At 37.2% G+C, this 17,480-nt stretch overlaps 1 protein-coding gene across 3 annotated transcripts in view; it reads right to left on the bottom strand.

Moving 5' to 3' along the window:
* DACH2 (dachshund family transcription factor 2) overlaps positions 1-17,480 on the bottom strand; it is a 285,743-nt gene that overhangs the window by 94,404 nt on the left and 173,859 nt on the right. For all 3 annotated transcript variants that reach the window (XM_065689268.1, XM_065689267.1, XM_065689265.1), the window contains exon 3: positions 4,046-4,177. In XM_065689268.1, the coding sequence (XP_065545340.1) occupies positions 4,046-4,177 (132 nt within the window). The remainder of the gene's footprint in view (positions 1-4,045; positions 4,178-17,480) is intronic.

Here is a 17,480-nt window from a genome sequence, read left to right as displayed (position 1 = left end):
GACAACCCTCAGACAATCTCATCTCCAAGGACTCAGGCAGAGTAGCCAAAAAGTAGTAACAGGCTTATGAAAGACTTACGGCCACTGGAAATTACAGAGGGATTAATCTTCCCCTCTTTCAGACACCTATGGACCCAACTAGGTGGTTCATGAAATTCAACCTTCTTTCCCAGATCCTACAATAAGATGGAGACAGACACTAAGCCACAAGGAACAGCTAGCACAGATCAGCTGGACTTTGGGGCCAGAGAACCTATATTGCCAGATTAAATATGAGGGTTTAACTGCCTGAGAAGTCTGCTTCAACACTTCATATGATGAGTAGGAAGGTGCAAACAAATCTCTCTCTTCCGCGGAGAGAGTGGAAGGAGGACATTAATGTTCCAATGTATAACAATATTCCTCACAGCACTGTGAACTAATGCATTACTTCAATTACAAAATACGTGCATATGTTTTGGTTGTTTGGTACATTTTTCACAGTTGCAGCATTGTCTCTAGCAGCATTTATTTATTTATTTATTTTTAAGAAGTTATTTAGAATATTCAAGCACTAAACTCCACCACTACTGAGATGATCACTGGAATATCACAAAAAGGAGGTAGGTAGAACCTCATGGCAAAAGCATGCCAGCTGGAATATAAGCAGGAAAAGAAGTGGCACATTTACTCCCCAGAGTCTTAGACACACTTGTAAGACTCAATTCCACACGTGTAACTTCCCAGAGGACAATACATCATATGAGGAATTTTAGTCAGTGATCCTGAGAGTTAGAGATCATATTTTAAATGGATAGCATGAATTCTGGCTTCAGATAAAGAAATTCTTGAAAAATCTCCATCATCATAGGTGCACACACAGAGAGAAAGAAACTACAGAAGCGACACTCTAGTCACTGCTAAAGAAGCAAATCCAAAATTATTTCGTACCAACTTCAAAAGATACAGATGGAGAATGAAATTAATCTGACAGGCCATCCTCACCATTTTTTTATTACACTAAAGGCCTGTATATAATGACATACTTCCAAAAAATCTGGCAATAAAATTTCAAAACCTAATACAGATCAACTACATTTTTAATTCAAAGCATGCTACAGCAAAAGAAACAATTCCACTCATCAGACTACAGAATTAGGAGGAAGGCACACACCCTAATGTGAGCTATTTGGTGGTATCTTATGTTCACCAATGGAAGCCAATGTGCAACACTGAGGTGGAAACCCAACAATCTCTATAGTTGTGATTTTTTAAGTAAAACTGCAACCCTGCAGTTTTTACAGTAGAAAGAAAAAAAAAATAATCAAAGGAAGCAAAAGGTCCTCTGCTCTGTATAACTGTATTTCTGATTTGACAGCTACAATTATAATCATTCAGACATCTATTTCCCACAAACTCTCCTTAGCCATAACCTTTAGTGATTAATTATAAAGTTCCAGGAGCAATAGTACACAGACTAATTTCCTAAAACAATAAAAGACAGAATTTCTCATTTGGAGCTAAATGAAACACGAACAGGTTGTTATTCATGCTGAAATCTAGATGCAGAGTCATGTTGCAGCCATTACAGAAGCTATTAAACACAACCTCAAATCAAAGAAACTGTAGGTCTCTCTCCTAAAATAAAATGTTTTTCTCACTTATGAGGCTTCTGACTCCTTTGCTCTGCTCTTTCTTACATCTTCTTGGTAAAAAAATTTCAAAATTCAATTTTCTTTCTCATTTCACATCCCCATTCTGGTTTTAATAGTCAACTAAACTGAAAGAGTCTAGAGCAAAACAAACAGTTGGGAAAGGTTTCATGCATCTTATGGTGTTCTCTTCACAGTGAATCAAACTTACAAAATATGCATCAACTTCTAAATAAAATGCCCACTCTCTTCACACCCCAATGAGTTTCCTGTAGTGAATATTTGATAATTCCTCAGTTATTCTGTACAGTGAGCAGTTTAGTTAAGTTTTACATTCCATTCATTTTTTGGGGTTTTTGGTGGGGTTTTTCTTTTGGGGTGGTGACACATCCTGCTGTACCTTCTGAATGTAAATCTTTAAAAAATTATTCTCAAATACATTGAGAAGCCATGCATTAAGTAAATGATCCTAATGCTGGCACTGATAAAAAGAGGGGAAATCGTGATCTCTAGTATGATTAGTAGTAGTTCTTTTTGTTAAGGATTTTTTTTCTCTGTCTGCAAGCAACTTGATCCAGCAGATTTCCTCTTGGCAATTTTACTCAATTAGGCAATGGAAAGAACTGAGAAAAGATCTTTACATAACTGACACCATATCCTTATCCTTGGGCCCCACTGGAACTTCAACTTAAGTCAGCAGGAATTTTTCCAAATATTTAAATTGGTATTGAGTCAGTTATAGAACTCATTGAATTGCTAAATCTCAGAGAGCATTCATTTAATATTCATACTTTAGATGTACTGCCGAAAAGCTGGTATGATAGTCCCCTATAAAACTTGTCAACAAGGTACCTAAAGTAATAATATCAAGGTACTCTAGTTTCTCACTAAATGAAGTATACAAATTTTGCCAAATCAGGTAACACATGAAACCATGAATATTCAGATTAGCAAGCTTTTGAAACCCCTAATGCTAACAGTACATCTTTTCTGTATGAAGTTTCCTTGCTTTCCTGTAGGAATTCTACCTTCAGTCATATTTCTTAGCATTTAGTGAAACTTCATAGTTCATTTTGAACTATATACAGAGTATAAGAGTTACACAAACTAAATAAGCCTTCTCAGTGCTTTTTTTCTGAATTCAATACACACTAAGTAATTAGGGTCTGAGAGGTGAATAAGAAATACATATCCTACATAACAGAAAACTGGGGAAGCGTTTAATGCATGAATTGAAAGCCAGATTTCTTCAATACAGATGAGTACACAAAATTAGCAAGAGGCAATACTACTTTTGGAAAGACTGCTTTGTGCATAATTTGTCACGAATTCAAAGTTATTCCTTTAGAAAATGAATCTAAGACCTCCCAGCTGCTGCTTTATTGGTCTAATAAATTACCATCTTGATGGTACAATGCATATACACTATACCCCATCCAAGCAAGCAAACGGTTAGAGCATCTTCATCTTTAGAGACGCATGTGTGACTTCAGAGATGTGTGAATGCCAATGGGAGATGTGAATGCAGTGAGGGATTACACAATGCCTCCGTTCTTGAATTGATAATGAAAACAAAGGATGCGTAAGCTTCCAAAATAATAAGAGTGCATTGTAGGATTGTTTATGTCAGAAAAGTAAGTCCAGGTGAAACCGCCTAACAAAGGTAGGTATCTAGCAACTCTCTGAGACAACAGATTTCTTATTCCAGGTTCTCTACACTATCCAAGAAAAAATCTCTTCCATATACCCGAAAATGACACTAGAATAAACAAAGAGATCCTCTTTGAAGTATTAGCTTCTTACTTAAACTTTGAACCCTATTCTTGCGTAGCTGGGACTCGGGGACCTTAGTTCAAGTTTATACTAATGCTTACAGAAGTATAAACATGTGTTCAGTGCCTTCTACCTCAGGCTATTCCAGCCAGGTGGGCCATAACAAATGTTTACCAGGACTCTCCTTCATAGCTGTGGTTTGCAAACATCCATGTAAGGACAGAACAAAATGCAGAAAAGCCTGAGATTTGGTAATTTAACATTCCCTTTTTTACCTTTCTCTAGTGAACTGTGGATCTCATTATGTGTTCTAACAACCTGATGTTTTGGAAACTTTCCATCATCTACAGGAAAACTCTAGACATGCTGCATTACTACCAATAGAGAAGTCTTTTGTTAGTACAAATATGTTTAGGGCACAGTTTAAAATGACTGCATTCTCATGCAAGAAAACCAATCCCTCACCAATATTTTTCCAAAACTTAATGAAGAGGGCCGTTAGGAGGAAAACTGGAGGAATACTGCAGGAATGGGTGCAGGAATTTTGATTAGACACTGGCAGAGCAAAGCTTGCAAAATAAAAGAGCACAAGAATTTGAGACAGCTTTTTGATTTTGTTTCCCATGCGCAGCATTGCTTACCTGCATTTGAATTGAGCTCTTCATTTTCTGACTCTGTTCCATTTTGACTTCCACTTCCATGAAGGCTATTCATCGCCATAAGTTTCATTTTCTGTAACTTCATAGCCTCTGCCATGGCAGCCGCTGTCAGACCTGCAAAAAATATAAATAAATAAAATGCAACATCAAACCAGACAATGCAGCACTAAAAAGATAAAGAACAGAACAATTCCCTTCAGTGAGAAAAAGTCACATAAACTCAATACACATTGTTAGTCTGTTATGCGATGTTATTCTGGACACTGATTTTATTTTAGAGCTATTTCAGTACACCATTTACTTCTCATGTTTTTCTGTTTTGTTTTTTGGGTTTTTTTTAACTTGTCTAGCATTCCAAAATGTTTATTTAATGGTAGCCCTTTTGATTATACTTTTACATATCATTTCCATTTCACTTTGATCACTTTGCACTTTGATCACTTTCTGGTTGACTTACTTAGCTGCTACAAAATTTCCAAATACATTAGGTAAAACACAGCATTCCTTAATTTCAACAGTTCAAAGCCAATTAACCTGGAACAATCAGTGCTGTACTATTATATATCCAAATATTATTGTCTTTTTCTGATGTCTGTTGGTTGGGATCAGTATTATTGTTACTGGAAAATATTATATTGGAAATTTTAGACAAGTAGAATATGGGTAATTACGAACTCGAGCCCACCTTTAAGAGACCATTAATACCAGCACAAATTTACAGAATTAAGGGGGGTTAGTGGTAGATTTTCCAGTGACTAAAACACTATTATTTCCAATAGCAAAAGAGCAGTAGTAGAGCAGTGTCAGTCTACAAGTTACCATCATAAGCCTTTTTAAAATTCTTTTGATTTCCATTACCTTTTTTTTATAAGAATATACTTTTAAAATGTTATCATTTGACTTGGTCAGTAGGGGACCAGATTTTCTTCCAAACAGTATCAAATCTTTTACTCTGGGCAAGATGTGACTGGAAATACCTTATCTGAAGTTCATCTATCTTGCAGGAAACTACAGGGGCTAAGGCTATGTAACCAAAAAACAAACTCTATGGGTATAACTGTCTGTTTATTCAGTTACACATTAAACAGATTTACTGTCTTCCTCCCTGTATAGCATGACTTGTTTTTGTCATTTGTAAAAAAGCAACCTTAATGCTTCGTATCAGCTATTTTGTAATTGATTGTGCAAGAGTTTCACAAATTCACTGAACTGCATTTATCAAAAAGCCCATGATTTTCTGCTGGTGGCACATGTTGTATCAACCCACCGAGATACCATACATCAAACCAGAATTAAATAATCTGCTGTTTCTGGAAAGTCCTGCTTACCAAGAGATCAGATACGGATTAAAGTGAAACCAGTAATTTTCACATCCTATACTGCCACATACCCATAAATAAAAATACTTTAAAAGCTGCTATGTATTTGACATTTAGTTTTAGTTCTACTGCTCCTATAATAGGCTTCACAGAAGTTCTCATTATTTTAATAAGACTTCAGTAAGCAAGCAACCATAGGCTCCAACTGCATGGAGGAGGGATGTGTATTATCACATATGGATACATCAACTTGCTTAACTTCAGCAAAGATATTCCTGATTACTATCAGGAAGTTGGAGACAAGAAAAAAGGAGGTGGGAGTTACGCAAGCCCCCTTTTCTCCAGGCTGTCTTCCTCATCCCATCTTGCCTAAGAGCCTCTCAACATTCACAAAAACAATCTGTAATCACATACTCCTGTACTGACAAAGCTCTCACGCCAGATCCAACAAATATTACCTACACCAATTCAGCATTTGTTTTACTGCTCTGTCATTGGTACATGAAAAACTTCATTGATTTCATTATTAATGTACACTAAATACAATCATATAAAAATAAGTCCAGAAAACATAATCAGGAATCTTGTCTTTCAAGATTCATTTAAGGCAGTCCTCACTGCATACAGAAGATCACAATACCGTAACAGTAGTCACTTTTTATTTAAAAACCAGGATTTTTCTTAATATCCTGTAAGTTCTTTTGCAAACGCTACAGGGTTTGTATCAAGCGGATATAATATCCTGATGTTTAAACTCCTGTTTTTGCCAATTCACTAGCTGATATCACTCACGCTTAATCTATCAAAGAATGCATCTTCAATGATAAAACTGTCTACACACTTTCTGGAAGAGGTGGAATAGTCTATAAACTTTTCTATTTTTTTTTCACCTTATTTTTAGGAAGTTCAAGAAACAGCATCAGCAGAAGCCTTCCGAAAAATTTACTGCTTTTAACATTTGCTGCTTTTAACATTTCCAGGCACGTGCGTGCCTTGCCTGCGTACCTGCATAGCTACACTTTTCCTGCTTATCCCAATAAATTCCAAGTTTTGAGGAACTGCTATCACTAAAGCATTTTCAGAAGTTGTAGCCACTCACATCCTACTCTATTTTCACTGTATATGTCTAAGCCATTTGCAAAGAATTCACATTTATTTTAAGGGTTACAAAAAATACAAAGTCTGAACATGAAGTTTTTTATCATAACATTTTATGATTTGTATGTACCCAAATATGCATAGATAAACCACTACTGCAGTAAGTATTTTCATCTGGGTCAGTATTTATACAGGTTCCTTATACTATTAGTCATTAAATTTTACTTAGTTTAAATACACAAAAGAGTAAAGAAACAGGAAATGGAAAGTAAGTTCAGACGTTTAGTAAAATGTTCAGAGAAAAGGCAAGACAAAAACTTATCCACTGCACTGTATAAAACCCCCTCAAGCTAACAAAATTCAAAAAAGCCTACTGAACAGTCATATCAGCACAGTGAAGGCAGAAAGGGCACTGAGGAGCAAACAGAAAACAATAAACACAGTCTTAAAATCACCATGATGCCACCTGCAGAAATTAAAGGTAATTATTGTCAGGCATTTTTAGCTCCCTAACCAGACACAGCTGTCATAAGGACAACAGCCAAGAAACAGTGATGTATCGGGAATCTATGCTGTGCCATCTGCCACACCAAAGTCACTCTACTTCAGCATTAGAAGTTTAAAGCACAGTCCTAATGTGGAAAGCTCTACACCTGAAGATCCTGAGCAGGCAGGCATAAAGTTGAAGCAGATATGGGCAATACCATCTCTAAGCTCAGTATCAGCAAAGTCTTCATTCTCTTACTCACTCCCCAGTCTACACAATTTCCTACTTGAGCTGTGATAGCAGCAAAAGCCCCAGAATCTAACTGTACGAGGCACTCTAAAAACGGTGTACTAATGCTTCAGCATTTCTGAAAGCTAATAAAACTGAGGTTAAAGCAAATGGTTTCAGCAGTAAGGGTGTGCTACTGACTGAAATGACGGAAGAAAATGTACAGCAAATCACCCACTGGCATAATCTTCAATTAAGGCTATGGCTGTGGCTAATGCTACTGAAGCTACCATTTAATTTGACTATTAATAAAACTCCTTTCTGTAATTGACTCAGCTCTGGCTAGCTGTAGCAAAGAGGGCTATTCTTCAACTGACTTATCTAAAGATCTACAAAGAACTGAAGAATCATTTCCACCCTCTCAGATGAATCATTATCAGCAGCAGAATCTCACTCATAGAGTACCTCACTTTGAAAAATGTGCTTAAAACCAGCTGTATCATATACATCTATCCCTCTGCTTTCACCTACAAAAAAAGGGATCACTAGGAAAACCGACATGCTGGATTACACACTTCAAAGCTTCTGTTTTTTTCTCTCCATTTACACTTTAAATTTCCCTTCCTTCAGCTATCTTCTGCCAGCTGTGATCAGTCACTAAACACCCAGGAAATTAACTATGTACCACTTATTAAGACAAACACACACAACCTTTATGCTAACAACAACCGGCGAGTCTCAGCACTGTAGCCATGATGTGTTTTCCAAACCACTAGCAGCCATGTGGCCAGCGGAGCTACTCCTGCCAGCAGTACTCCACAACCCACCCTTTGCCTCAGCTGAAAGGCAGCAGCTCCACAAAGAGCTGATGAGGATCTTTGAGAGGCACATCAGTGGTAACACAGAGACCTCAGAGCCACGTTCTGGGTCAGTCTCTAAATATGAATCTCCATTACATTTGCGTAACAGATTGCGATGGTGTGTACTCAAGTACACCTGCATCGTGCATATGGCAAAACAACCAACTGCCATTAGTAATCCTCATTCCGTAATTTCAGTTTTGTCAGGACACTGTGTACTCTCCCCCTGACAAGTCTGCATAACTGCTATACCACACAGGAATTTAGCCTTGAAATAACCAGTCAAGGACACACAAACCAGCATGTTTTTTGCTCAGGTTGCACTGAAAAGACAATTCTGCAATTGCATTCTGAGCCACGGTTAAAATATACCTAAGCACCAGTTTTTAAATTCAGGTTTTTGATCCAAATTAGGACCATGCTCAGTTTACTCAACCTGGCACACTGCACTGCTCTGGGGAAGACCCACTGCTTGCAAGGTATAGGAGATACAGGAGCCCTGAACGTACTGTGAGGCTTGGTTGCTTCTGTTACGGCTGAACCCACTAAACATGACCTTTGCTCCTAAAGCCCAGATACCTGTAGTACTGTAGTGCAGAGGGTGTGAAGACCAGTGAGGTTTCCCCATCCCTTCTCTGCATCATATTAAAGCCAGTGGTTAATTGTTTACTCAAATACCCCCTATGCAGACACAAAAAGACTACCGAAGATTATTCCTCTGTGAAGTCTCAGGAGTTATTTCAACAAAAAAAAAAAAAAAAAAACCAACATTTTTACTGCATGGCCTAAGTTCACAACTCCAGAGTTGTTTGTAGCCTGTTCCCCCCAGGGCCAGTACCCCAGTACAGGGCAGTGCTGAACGCACCCACCTCCCGAGCACCAGGACATGAGGGGACAGTACCTCTTGCTTCTAGTGAACATCACCATTTACTCATTAGCACATAGCTTCTTGGTGACATAAAAAAACAAAACTCAATCACATTCCTGCAGAGAGGTATGTAGGGTATCTTAAATGCAAGTGAATCCTTCATGTTTAATGACTGTCAAGTCATTGACAACTGGATTTTGGTGGTGAACACAAGGACTATGAGCATTTTAAGGTGACCCTGAGTATCTGCTAATCTTGTACTCTAGTTACAGCTATTTTTTCAGCTCCCTGATTAGACTGTGCCCCTCCTTCATTTTAGTTTGAAAGCTTTTCTGTCAAAACTGTGAACAAGTAAATTAACTAAAGGAGAGCTACGAGTAATCAAATCTAGAGGTTTGCAATTAATTAGATGAAACGGTGAGTCAGTGAACTGAAGAATGGTATTAAAACAAAACATTTAATTAAATTAACAGTCACCACATTGCAATTAATAATATCCAAAAGGAAAAATGAAAACCAGTTTAGCCTTGCCATATTATTTCAGTCTAACAGTCAAGCATTGTGCATCAGCTTGTCTGTTATTTGCATTCAAAGCTGCTATGGGTCAAGTATGATGTGCTAAAACAGGAATAATGAAACATCTGGTAGTATGAAATGTTAGTATGAGATACCATATTGCAAACAGCGAAAACAATTCTGAAACATCCAATAAATTAGGACTTAGAAGGCTGAAAAGGATTTACTTTCTTTCCCATTTTCTTCAATACAGAAATGAATTAAGATAGATACATATAATGTACTTCATGTTTTCAGAATGCCCACAGGAATTTACTTATTAATTTAATCATTCACATTCAAAAGCGGAGGCTTCTCTGTAGCCGAAATGAATCATCCTTGTTTACTACTAAACAGGTAGGTAAAACCCAGCTATGAACACAAAGGAACCTCATTTTTGAATAAGAACTTTAAAATAAGCCAAGTGTTAGAGCAGTTCTGACACAGGTCCAAGCACTTCAGTCTTATTATTGCAGATTTCTTCCATTTCTGTAAACTGACTCAACTAGAAAGCGTAGGAAAGTTTTAGCTCTACCGCATGTTATGCTTTCAATGGTTGTTCAAAGATATCCTAGCTATCATTTCAGATAGGTCATGATAATCCATCAACATGAAACATTTGAGAGACTGTAAAGAAGGAACTTGATGAGTAATTGGCCACTGCAGGCAGAGGATGGGATTTCAGCAAAAGCACCATAGCACAAGGCTTTATCATGGGCTAAGTGGTGTGAGTATTCACCCCAGGTCCTGGGAGGACGCTTTGAGCCCAGACTGAAATCCATGCTACATCCATTTGACATTGCCAAGCTGAAATGTAGTCAATAGCAAAAAAATGTTTACAACAGCTGAGTTTCCTTCCTCTGTTCCGATACCTGCAGCCAGTTGTTCTAATAATACAACCACAGTTTAAAAGTATGCTCTTATTTCCCATTTTTCAACAGTAAAGCACCCCAAGCAGAGGGTGCAAAAATTGATTTTTAGAGCAGAAAATCTGGAAGTATTAACACAGTATTCATACAAGTTACATGTTCAAAGCGAAAGAGAAAATACAAGTAATTCTCTAAACATGTTCACGTACTCAAAGTTCAGAGACTACTGAAGATCGTCCTCAGCAAAACATTTCAGACAATAGGTAAAATTTTTGAGTGGCCTTAAATTTTTAAATACCACCACTTGAGAATGTCAAGAAAATCATACTATGGCAAAAGAACCTTCTTGAGGGAGGAAAAAAACCTAAACAAATATTATGAGTATTTGTCAGGAATTGTGAGAAGTTAATTTCCCACATGGAAGCTTCAGTCTGCTTGCTTCTGCAGTGAACTGTCACACAGTCTTTACTTGAGAGACCTTATTCTTTGCCTTTCTGCAGCCCCTGAATATTCCCCACATAGCTTCCACTGCTGCAGCAGTTAGATAGGGACAGACCTACAGATAGGTCTCTTCATCATACAATCTTGCTTCCCCCACAGGTCAATCGATTCTCTATCATCAACCAGGCAGTTATGCTGGGGAACAAAACAGTCTGTGATAATGTGATTTAAAGACTCTGCCAAATGCTCAAGGGATCAGAATTAGGATTGCACAAATGTTTCTGAATTTTTGATGGCTCAGTTCTGCAGCCCTTGTAATTTTTGTTTAACATGGTGTGCTTGCTCACCTTATTTTAAGTCTAAAATATAATTTCATGCAAAAGTTCACATGAGCATAAACAAGATCAAAACCGTTACACATCAAAATGTCCCTGCCACTCCACAGAATAATTCACGTAAGTAACAGGTTACCATTCCCCTATTTCACACACATTTAGACAGTAGCAAAAGTCCTGACGCTTACCAATCTGGTTGTTCACTTTAAAATACGGGGAGAGTTTGCTTTCCAGGTGTTTTCATCCATGTCCGCCTCTATTATTTATGCTTCTCAGCTTAGTTATAACCTCTATGTTTTCTATAGCTTTATCTTACCCTCCCTAATACCCATCCAAAACACTGGAAACGTTTTAAACATTAACACTTTCTATCAAGTTTCTGTACCTGAGATTTTTCCTATCCTTGATCCATATGGAGATATGATGACCTGTCAGATTTCTTGTCTACACCTAAGGGGCTCAGTTCAAAGTATATTGAAATTTTAATCCCAAACCTGTCCTTAAACCTGTGTTAACAGGAGCACTCATATTCTAGATGATCCACAGCAATACCCTGCTACATGTCTCACAGATGGCTTCATATCCAGAAAGGCAGCCTTTATCTTATGCCAAACAAAATTGCTGCTTAACTTATTGGAGGGAAACTGAAAAATCTGAACTGCCAAGAACATCTGAGAGCATCTCTTTTTCCTTCATTCTTCCAGTTGTCTCATAAGAATTGATTAATTTTTGACATTTCTGCTCTTTTTTTACAGTCTATGTCATGAGAATGATTTGTCAAGACAGTAATGTGTAATACTTTTAGTATGCTGCACTACTGTGACCTTTACCTACTTCTGTATATTTGATTGACTGACCACCCCACTTTTGATCTAAAGGTTTCCAAAGATGGAAGCATACATAAGACAGATGCATAAACCATTGAACTACTGTTGGAAAGAGCATGGCCACTTTACACAGAGAATCTGTACATTCTTTGGTGCATATCTGATGCGATTTTAGTAACGCTGGAAGTTTTCAACATAAAATGAAAACTTACACTATGTGGTGTACTTAAAAAGTGTGCTCATATATCAGAAGAGTCACAAATTCATGCATTAGGACTCAGATTTCAGGGAGGATGGCAGGTGCAGATTTACCTGAGACTAATTCAGAACACCCTGGACAACACTAACAGGGCCTAATGGCCACCTTCTCTTAGGCTTCAGAGCTCACTGAATTTGCTTCTGACTGCAGAATGGGCCTTAGTTACCCATTTTAGCATACATCTGGGTTCACAGGACCCTAAAATTACATTATAATTACACTTAAGCCTAATAGTCCTCATATTCACCATGGACATTCTGTAACTTCTCTATAATCACAGAAGTCTGTCATGGTGCATGTGCTGTCATCTGAAATTAGAATTAGATGTTATGTTTTTCTCTCCACATTTATTCTTTTCCCATTAAAGCAACTTCTGCGGGTTTAAAGCACTTGCCCATAAATGGTAATGACACGGAAAATGCTGAAGTTTTTGGAGGTCCTTTCAGTTAAGTACCAAAAAGTCTGAAAGCTTATCTGGAGTTGGCACAAATCTCTTGAGTTTGTAAAATTAATTGGGCTGGAAGGTCTTCAGAGAATAAGGATGACTTTGTGAGTGATTTCAAGCTACTTCTTACTTGTGATTGGAAAATACAAATATTTATTTTTTTTATCAGATGGCACAGCTCAGCTATGTCCCAGCTGTCTCAAATCACTATTTAAAAAAAGGTGTATTTCCAGAATTTAAGTGAATACTGCGTTCCATAAATTCACTGGGCTGCAGTAGCTCAGCTGAAACTTCTATATACTGTCAAGATCAGCACTGCTGTTAGGGCCTGGATTGTTAAGATACTACCCTTGCTAGCTGCTGTTCACATCAGTGGGGCCAGCCTGAGCATGGCTTTCAGATCCCTTACCTAATCCCTCCTGGAAGCTTAAGTGTTACAGGCGACAAATGTTACTCCAGTCTTCCCTTGACTGTCTCACTGAACTGAAACTGACTAAATAATTTCACATTGCTACTCACCAAAGCTACTAACAGCAGCAGCAGCTCCCTCTTTACTCAAGATGGCAACTGCACCATAGAAACTCTACTTCCGAAATAAACAGCAGAAATACTGTGAACAATAAACTGTTTTCCACTATGGTTCACACTGGCTAGGAGAAGGGAAAAAAATTTGTACTCAAACTCAAACACAAATTTAAGCTGCAAGTGTAGACGAGGTACTCACTAAGGACACACTTCTGCCTTCACAGCCACTGTGATGCCCCAGTTCTTGCTAGCAACTAGCGTTAGCTCAGGTAGTAAAATTTAAGCCAGACTCCTCCACTTACACAACTTTATAGAATCATCCCCTATATGGTATTTCTTTCACGTAAGTCATTTTTTAAGACCTTTGCCAGAATAGAAACTGAATGCTATGATAACACAGATACCACTGCTCTTAGTTACTTAAGGCTGAGAAATACGTGCCAGTTCACAAAACCCACAAAAATATCACACTTATTTGAAGCACAAGAACTTAAGCAATGAGAAAAGCAAGCACATGCACCCCCCTCCAAATGGCATTTGATTAATGCAACCTCAATAATGCAAGTTTGAAAGCAGTATCACTTAGGAATATAAATTCATGTAAAATTTTTCCGAGACTTACAACCACTTTCCAATTCTGGTTGTTGAATGAAATCAAAATATTATCACTTTAAGACCATTTAAAATACCTCAGCTTCTTCACAGTGAAAAATACTTTGGATGGTATTAGGGCAGACTAGTAAAGCAGTCATGTCTTCTGCAAGAAAGAAAACAGTTCAGTGAAAACTCAGGAAATCAGTGTACAGGCTCAAAGCGGATCTCCAGTTTTAAGGCAGAACCTATGACATTTACAAGTACTATCAACCTGAAAAAGAGATGTAGAATGCAGCATAGAAATATGATGTGAATTTTCTCGGAATAGCTGATTTATAATTTTCCCAAATGAATTCTCCATTAATTGTTCAATGTAAAATTAAATGATACGTGGGGGAACAAGGACTAGATTCTAGGTTTCTACATTCTCAAATGAAAACTCTTCCTACTCTAATATTATGATCTCTTTATCTCTTTTGGCATTAACAAAACCTGCTGTGTTAGGTTTTGGTTTTGTCTGGTTGGTTTTGTGGAGTTTTTTGTTTGTTTGAGGGTTATTTTTGTCATTGTTCTTGTTTTCAGTTTTTTAAATTCATGGAGTGGAAAAACGCATCTATCCAAAGAGTTATAACCTGATGCTTCACACAGTCGCCACCACAAAGTCCCTTTCAACATTACTGTTTTAAGTAGGATGTTGCGGTGAACTGGCATTAGTGCTGTGTCACGGCATATTTGTGCCATGCAATTTTGTCTATGAAGAAAAACAGGTATTTTAGATTAGTTTATTTTTATTTCAGCAGGGTTTGGGCAGCAACCTAATCAGCTGTACTTGGGAAAGGGCAAGCTTCCATGCAACTTTCCAGCCAATATCAGCAAGACAAGAACCACCACGTCAGGCAGCGAATGATGCCCACATGCTTCCTCAGGTCAAAGCCAAGTTGCTGCCTTGGGCTCCCTCTGCAAGCAGGTGATGGATATGTGAATTTCTAATACTGCAAAGGAAAAATGAGGAGGCAGCCTGTAGGCAGGAGAAACCGGATTTAACTTCTAGCTATGTTTGGAACACAGGTAAAGAAACACAAAGAGCTGCATTTTCCTCTGGGCATAAATTAATGACTATTGATCACACCACCAGAGGCTGTATGGAACGTGATTACAGAAGAGAGTGCACCTTCACTTTTTCTTTTTTCCTTAACTTTTTTTTACTTCTGATTGTTCCAATATCTCTGGTTTTAAGTTACTTTCATATAGTTTTGTTAAAGCTTATTCATGCACATTTACTTACACAAATAAGCAGGAGACAAGTAATTTAGTCCCAACAAGTTAATATAATCTTTGGTTATGAAGTTATGCTAGAATAGCTATTTCCATTTTATGCTATGCAAGGTAAGGGACATTTTTCAAAGCTGAGACACTGACTGGAAGCTTATTTTCTTGTTCCAGGTGGTGAATAAAAATAACACATAGAAGATGAACTACACCATTTTTAAAATCATAAAGGATGTGTCTCTACTCATTGGTCAAGCTGAATTAACTCTCAGCCTCCAAGCCAAATGCAGGCTCAAGGAGGAAAGGAATCATTTAGTCACTGAATTGAAACACTCAGTAATCTAAAATTATGCAAATATTCTCTTTGCCCTTGCAAATCTTTACAGATTCACTGTACTGATCTTTACTCCTGAGTCTGCATTAGTATAGCAGTTTCATTTCTTCCAAAACTATGGCAACAAACATTTTTAGCTTAGGTTTTGTGCGACTATTTCAGTAATCAAAGTATATTTAGATCTTAAAACAGATTATCAACTTTCAAATCAAATTAATTTTGTTTATAAATTAAATTATGTTTAATAAAAATTATAGCCAAGATGTACTGAAGTTTTGTTGGGGTTTTCTTAGCCAATTCAGAAAAATATTTCAGGTATCTATTTATATTTGTTTTCCAGAAGTCTGCATTATGTAAGTAACCCCTTTCAAGTATTCCAAGTATTCACAGAATCATAGAATAGTTAGGGTCTGAAAGGACCTTAAGATCATCTAGTTCCAACCCCCATGCCATGGGCAGGGACAACTCCCACTAAAACATGTCACCAAAGGCTCTGCCCAACCTGGACTAGAACACCTTCCTTTTAAAATTATTATACTCTGCAGTCTTCAGCCATTTCTCAATATTAATACTGTACTTTTTGCAGCAGAGAGGTGTGTTCTATTTTTTCGAGCTGAGAGGTTTAAGTCTACTTTTATAGTTTTTCCACATTGATAGCTTGAGTATTATATATTATTACAAATTTCTCTAGGTAATATTCCAACATATTTCCAGTAAGCATTTAACTGTGGCTTTAGAAGTTTAATATGTGATACATCTGTCAACAGTTTATGAGAAAGACACATTTTGATTCTTCTATAGACATTGCTTTTATATAAATCTTTTCACTATTTATCTACATTATCCTTTAATTGGGACTTTCCTAACTGTGGTACTACATTGCTAAGAGTGGGTTTAATAGGATATTTTCCATGGATTAGTTAGTAATTGACTGTTTCACTATGTTATACATAGATCTTAGCTGGAATTCTATTACTCTGTATAGTTTTAGGAGCCAGTATGTGTTTAAGAAACACCTACTCCACTTTAAGCTAAGAAGGGAATGTGCAACAGTTAGGATGCCCTGATGTGTTGGAACTTACAGATGACCAAGAAACATCTATATAATACTATTCAGGAAATAAAGGATGTAATAGCCACAATGCCATCTGTCCTTATTTCTTTCAAAAAGACACTAAACTGCTCATGCTTGAGAAGAAAATTAACTTTTCTACTGATTAATCACTAGGCAGCTTTGACTGTTGAAGGGAAAATTGTATTACAAATGAACAGCTACCTGTTGTCAAATTACAAGGCATTTTCATCAAAGGACCAAAAAAGGCAGCACACTGACCAGTTAACTTGTTTCCACTGACCTGGGGGGATTTTTCCAGTTAACAGCTTCTGAAGAATGCTTCCTTTTGATTCTTGTCTCTGACACAGAAATGATTGTCCCATTTAACCACTGTTGTATCACATACATCAGAGAATCCTATTTACCCACACACTACTGGAACATTAAAACACAATAGCGTGATTGTCTCTGGAAGAAAATTTTAAAGATTGACTTTTTTTCTTTTTTCCTTTTTTTCAGAAAGGGAGTAAGATCAAAAGCTAACTTTAATAGATGTTTGACTAAGGTCACACTCCCAGGAAATGGAACACTGAAGATGAAAGAGAACAAATAGGTTTGGCTTTTGATCTCAACCAAATGCATTTGGCATTGTTTAGTTTTTATAAAATACATCAACTTTAGGCTGTATCATGACTAAAATGAATTGGTTGAAGTCCTGAGGTTTTAATAGTTCAGTAAGACTTTAACATGTAACAACATTTGGAGAAACTTCTTCAGTATTTGGCTAGGTTTTTCTCTTACTGGAATGAAGTCAGGTCAAACCCAACTATTGCTGCTAATGCTAGATATGTATTAATGATTTTAAGAATACATTTTCCTAATCACAGGCAAATTTAAGACATATTATCCACCAGTATTCCCAGCAAGAAATTCTAAAGTGCAGAGCACTGAGAAAAGCTGTTGGAAGCACTCAAATAAAACAACTAACTGTGGCCCTAGCCAAAAGCGCATATCAGATCCTTTTACTAAATTGCTTCACAATTCTATTCT

This window comes from Lathamus discolor, chromosome 9 (assembly GCF_037157495.1).
Source record: "Lathamus discolor isolate bLatDis1 chromosome 9, bLatDis1.hap1, whole genome shotgun sequence".
Classification (NCBI taxonomy): Eukaryota; Metazoa; Chordata; class Aves; order Psittaciformes; family Psittacidae; genus Lathamus; species Lathamus discolor.
The sequence above is the reverse complement of the archived record's forward strand: the minus strand, read 5'-3'. Positions and strand labels throughout refer to the sequence as shown.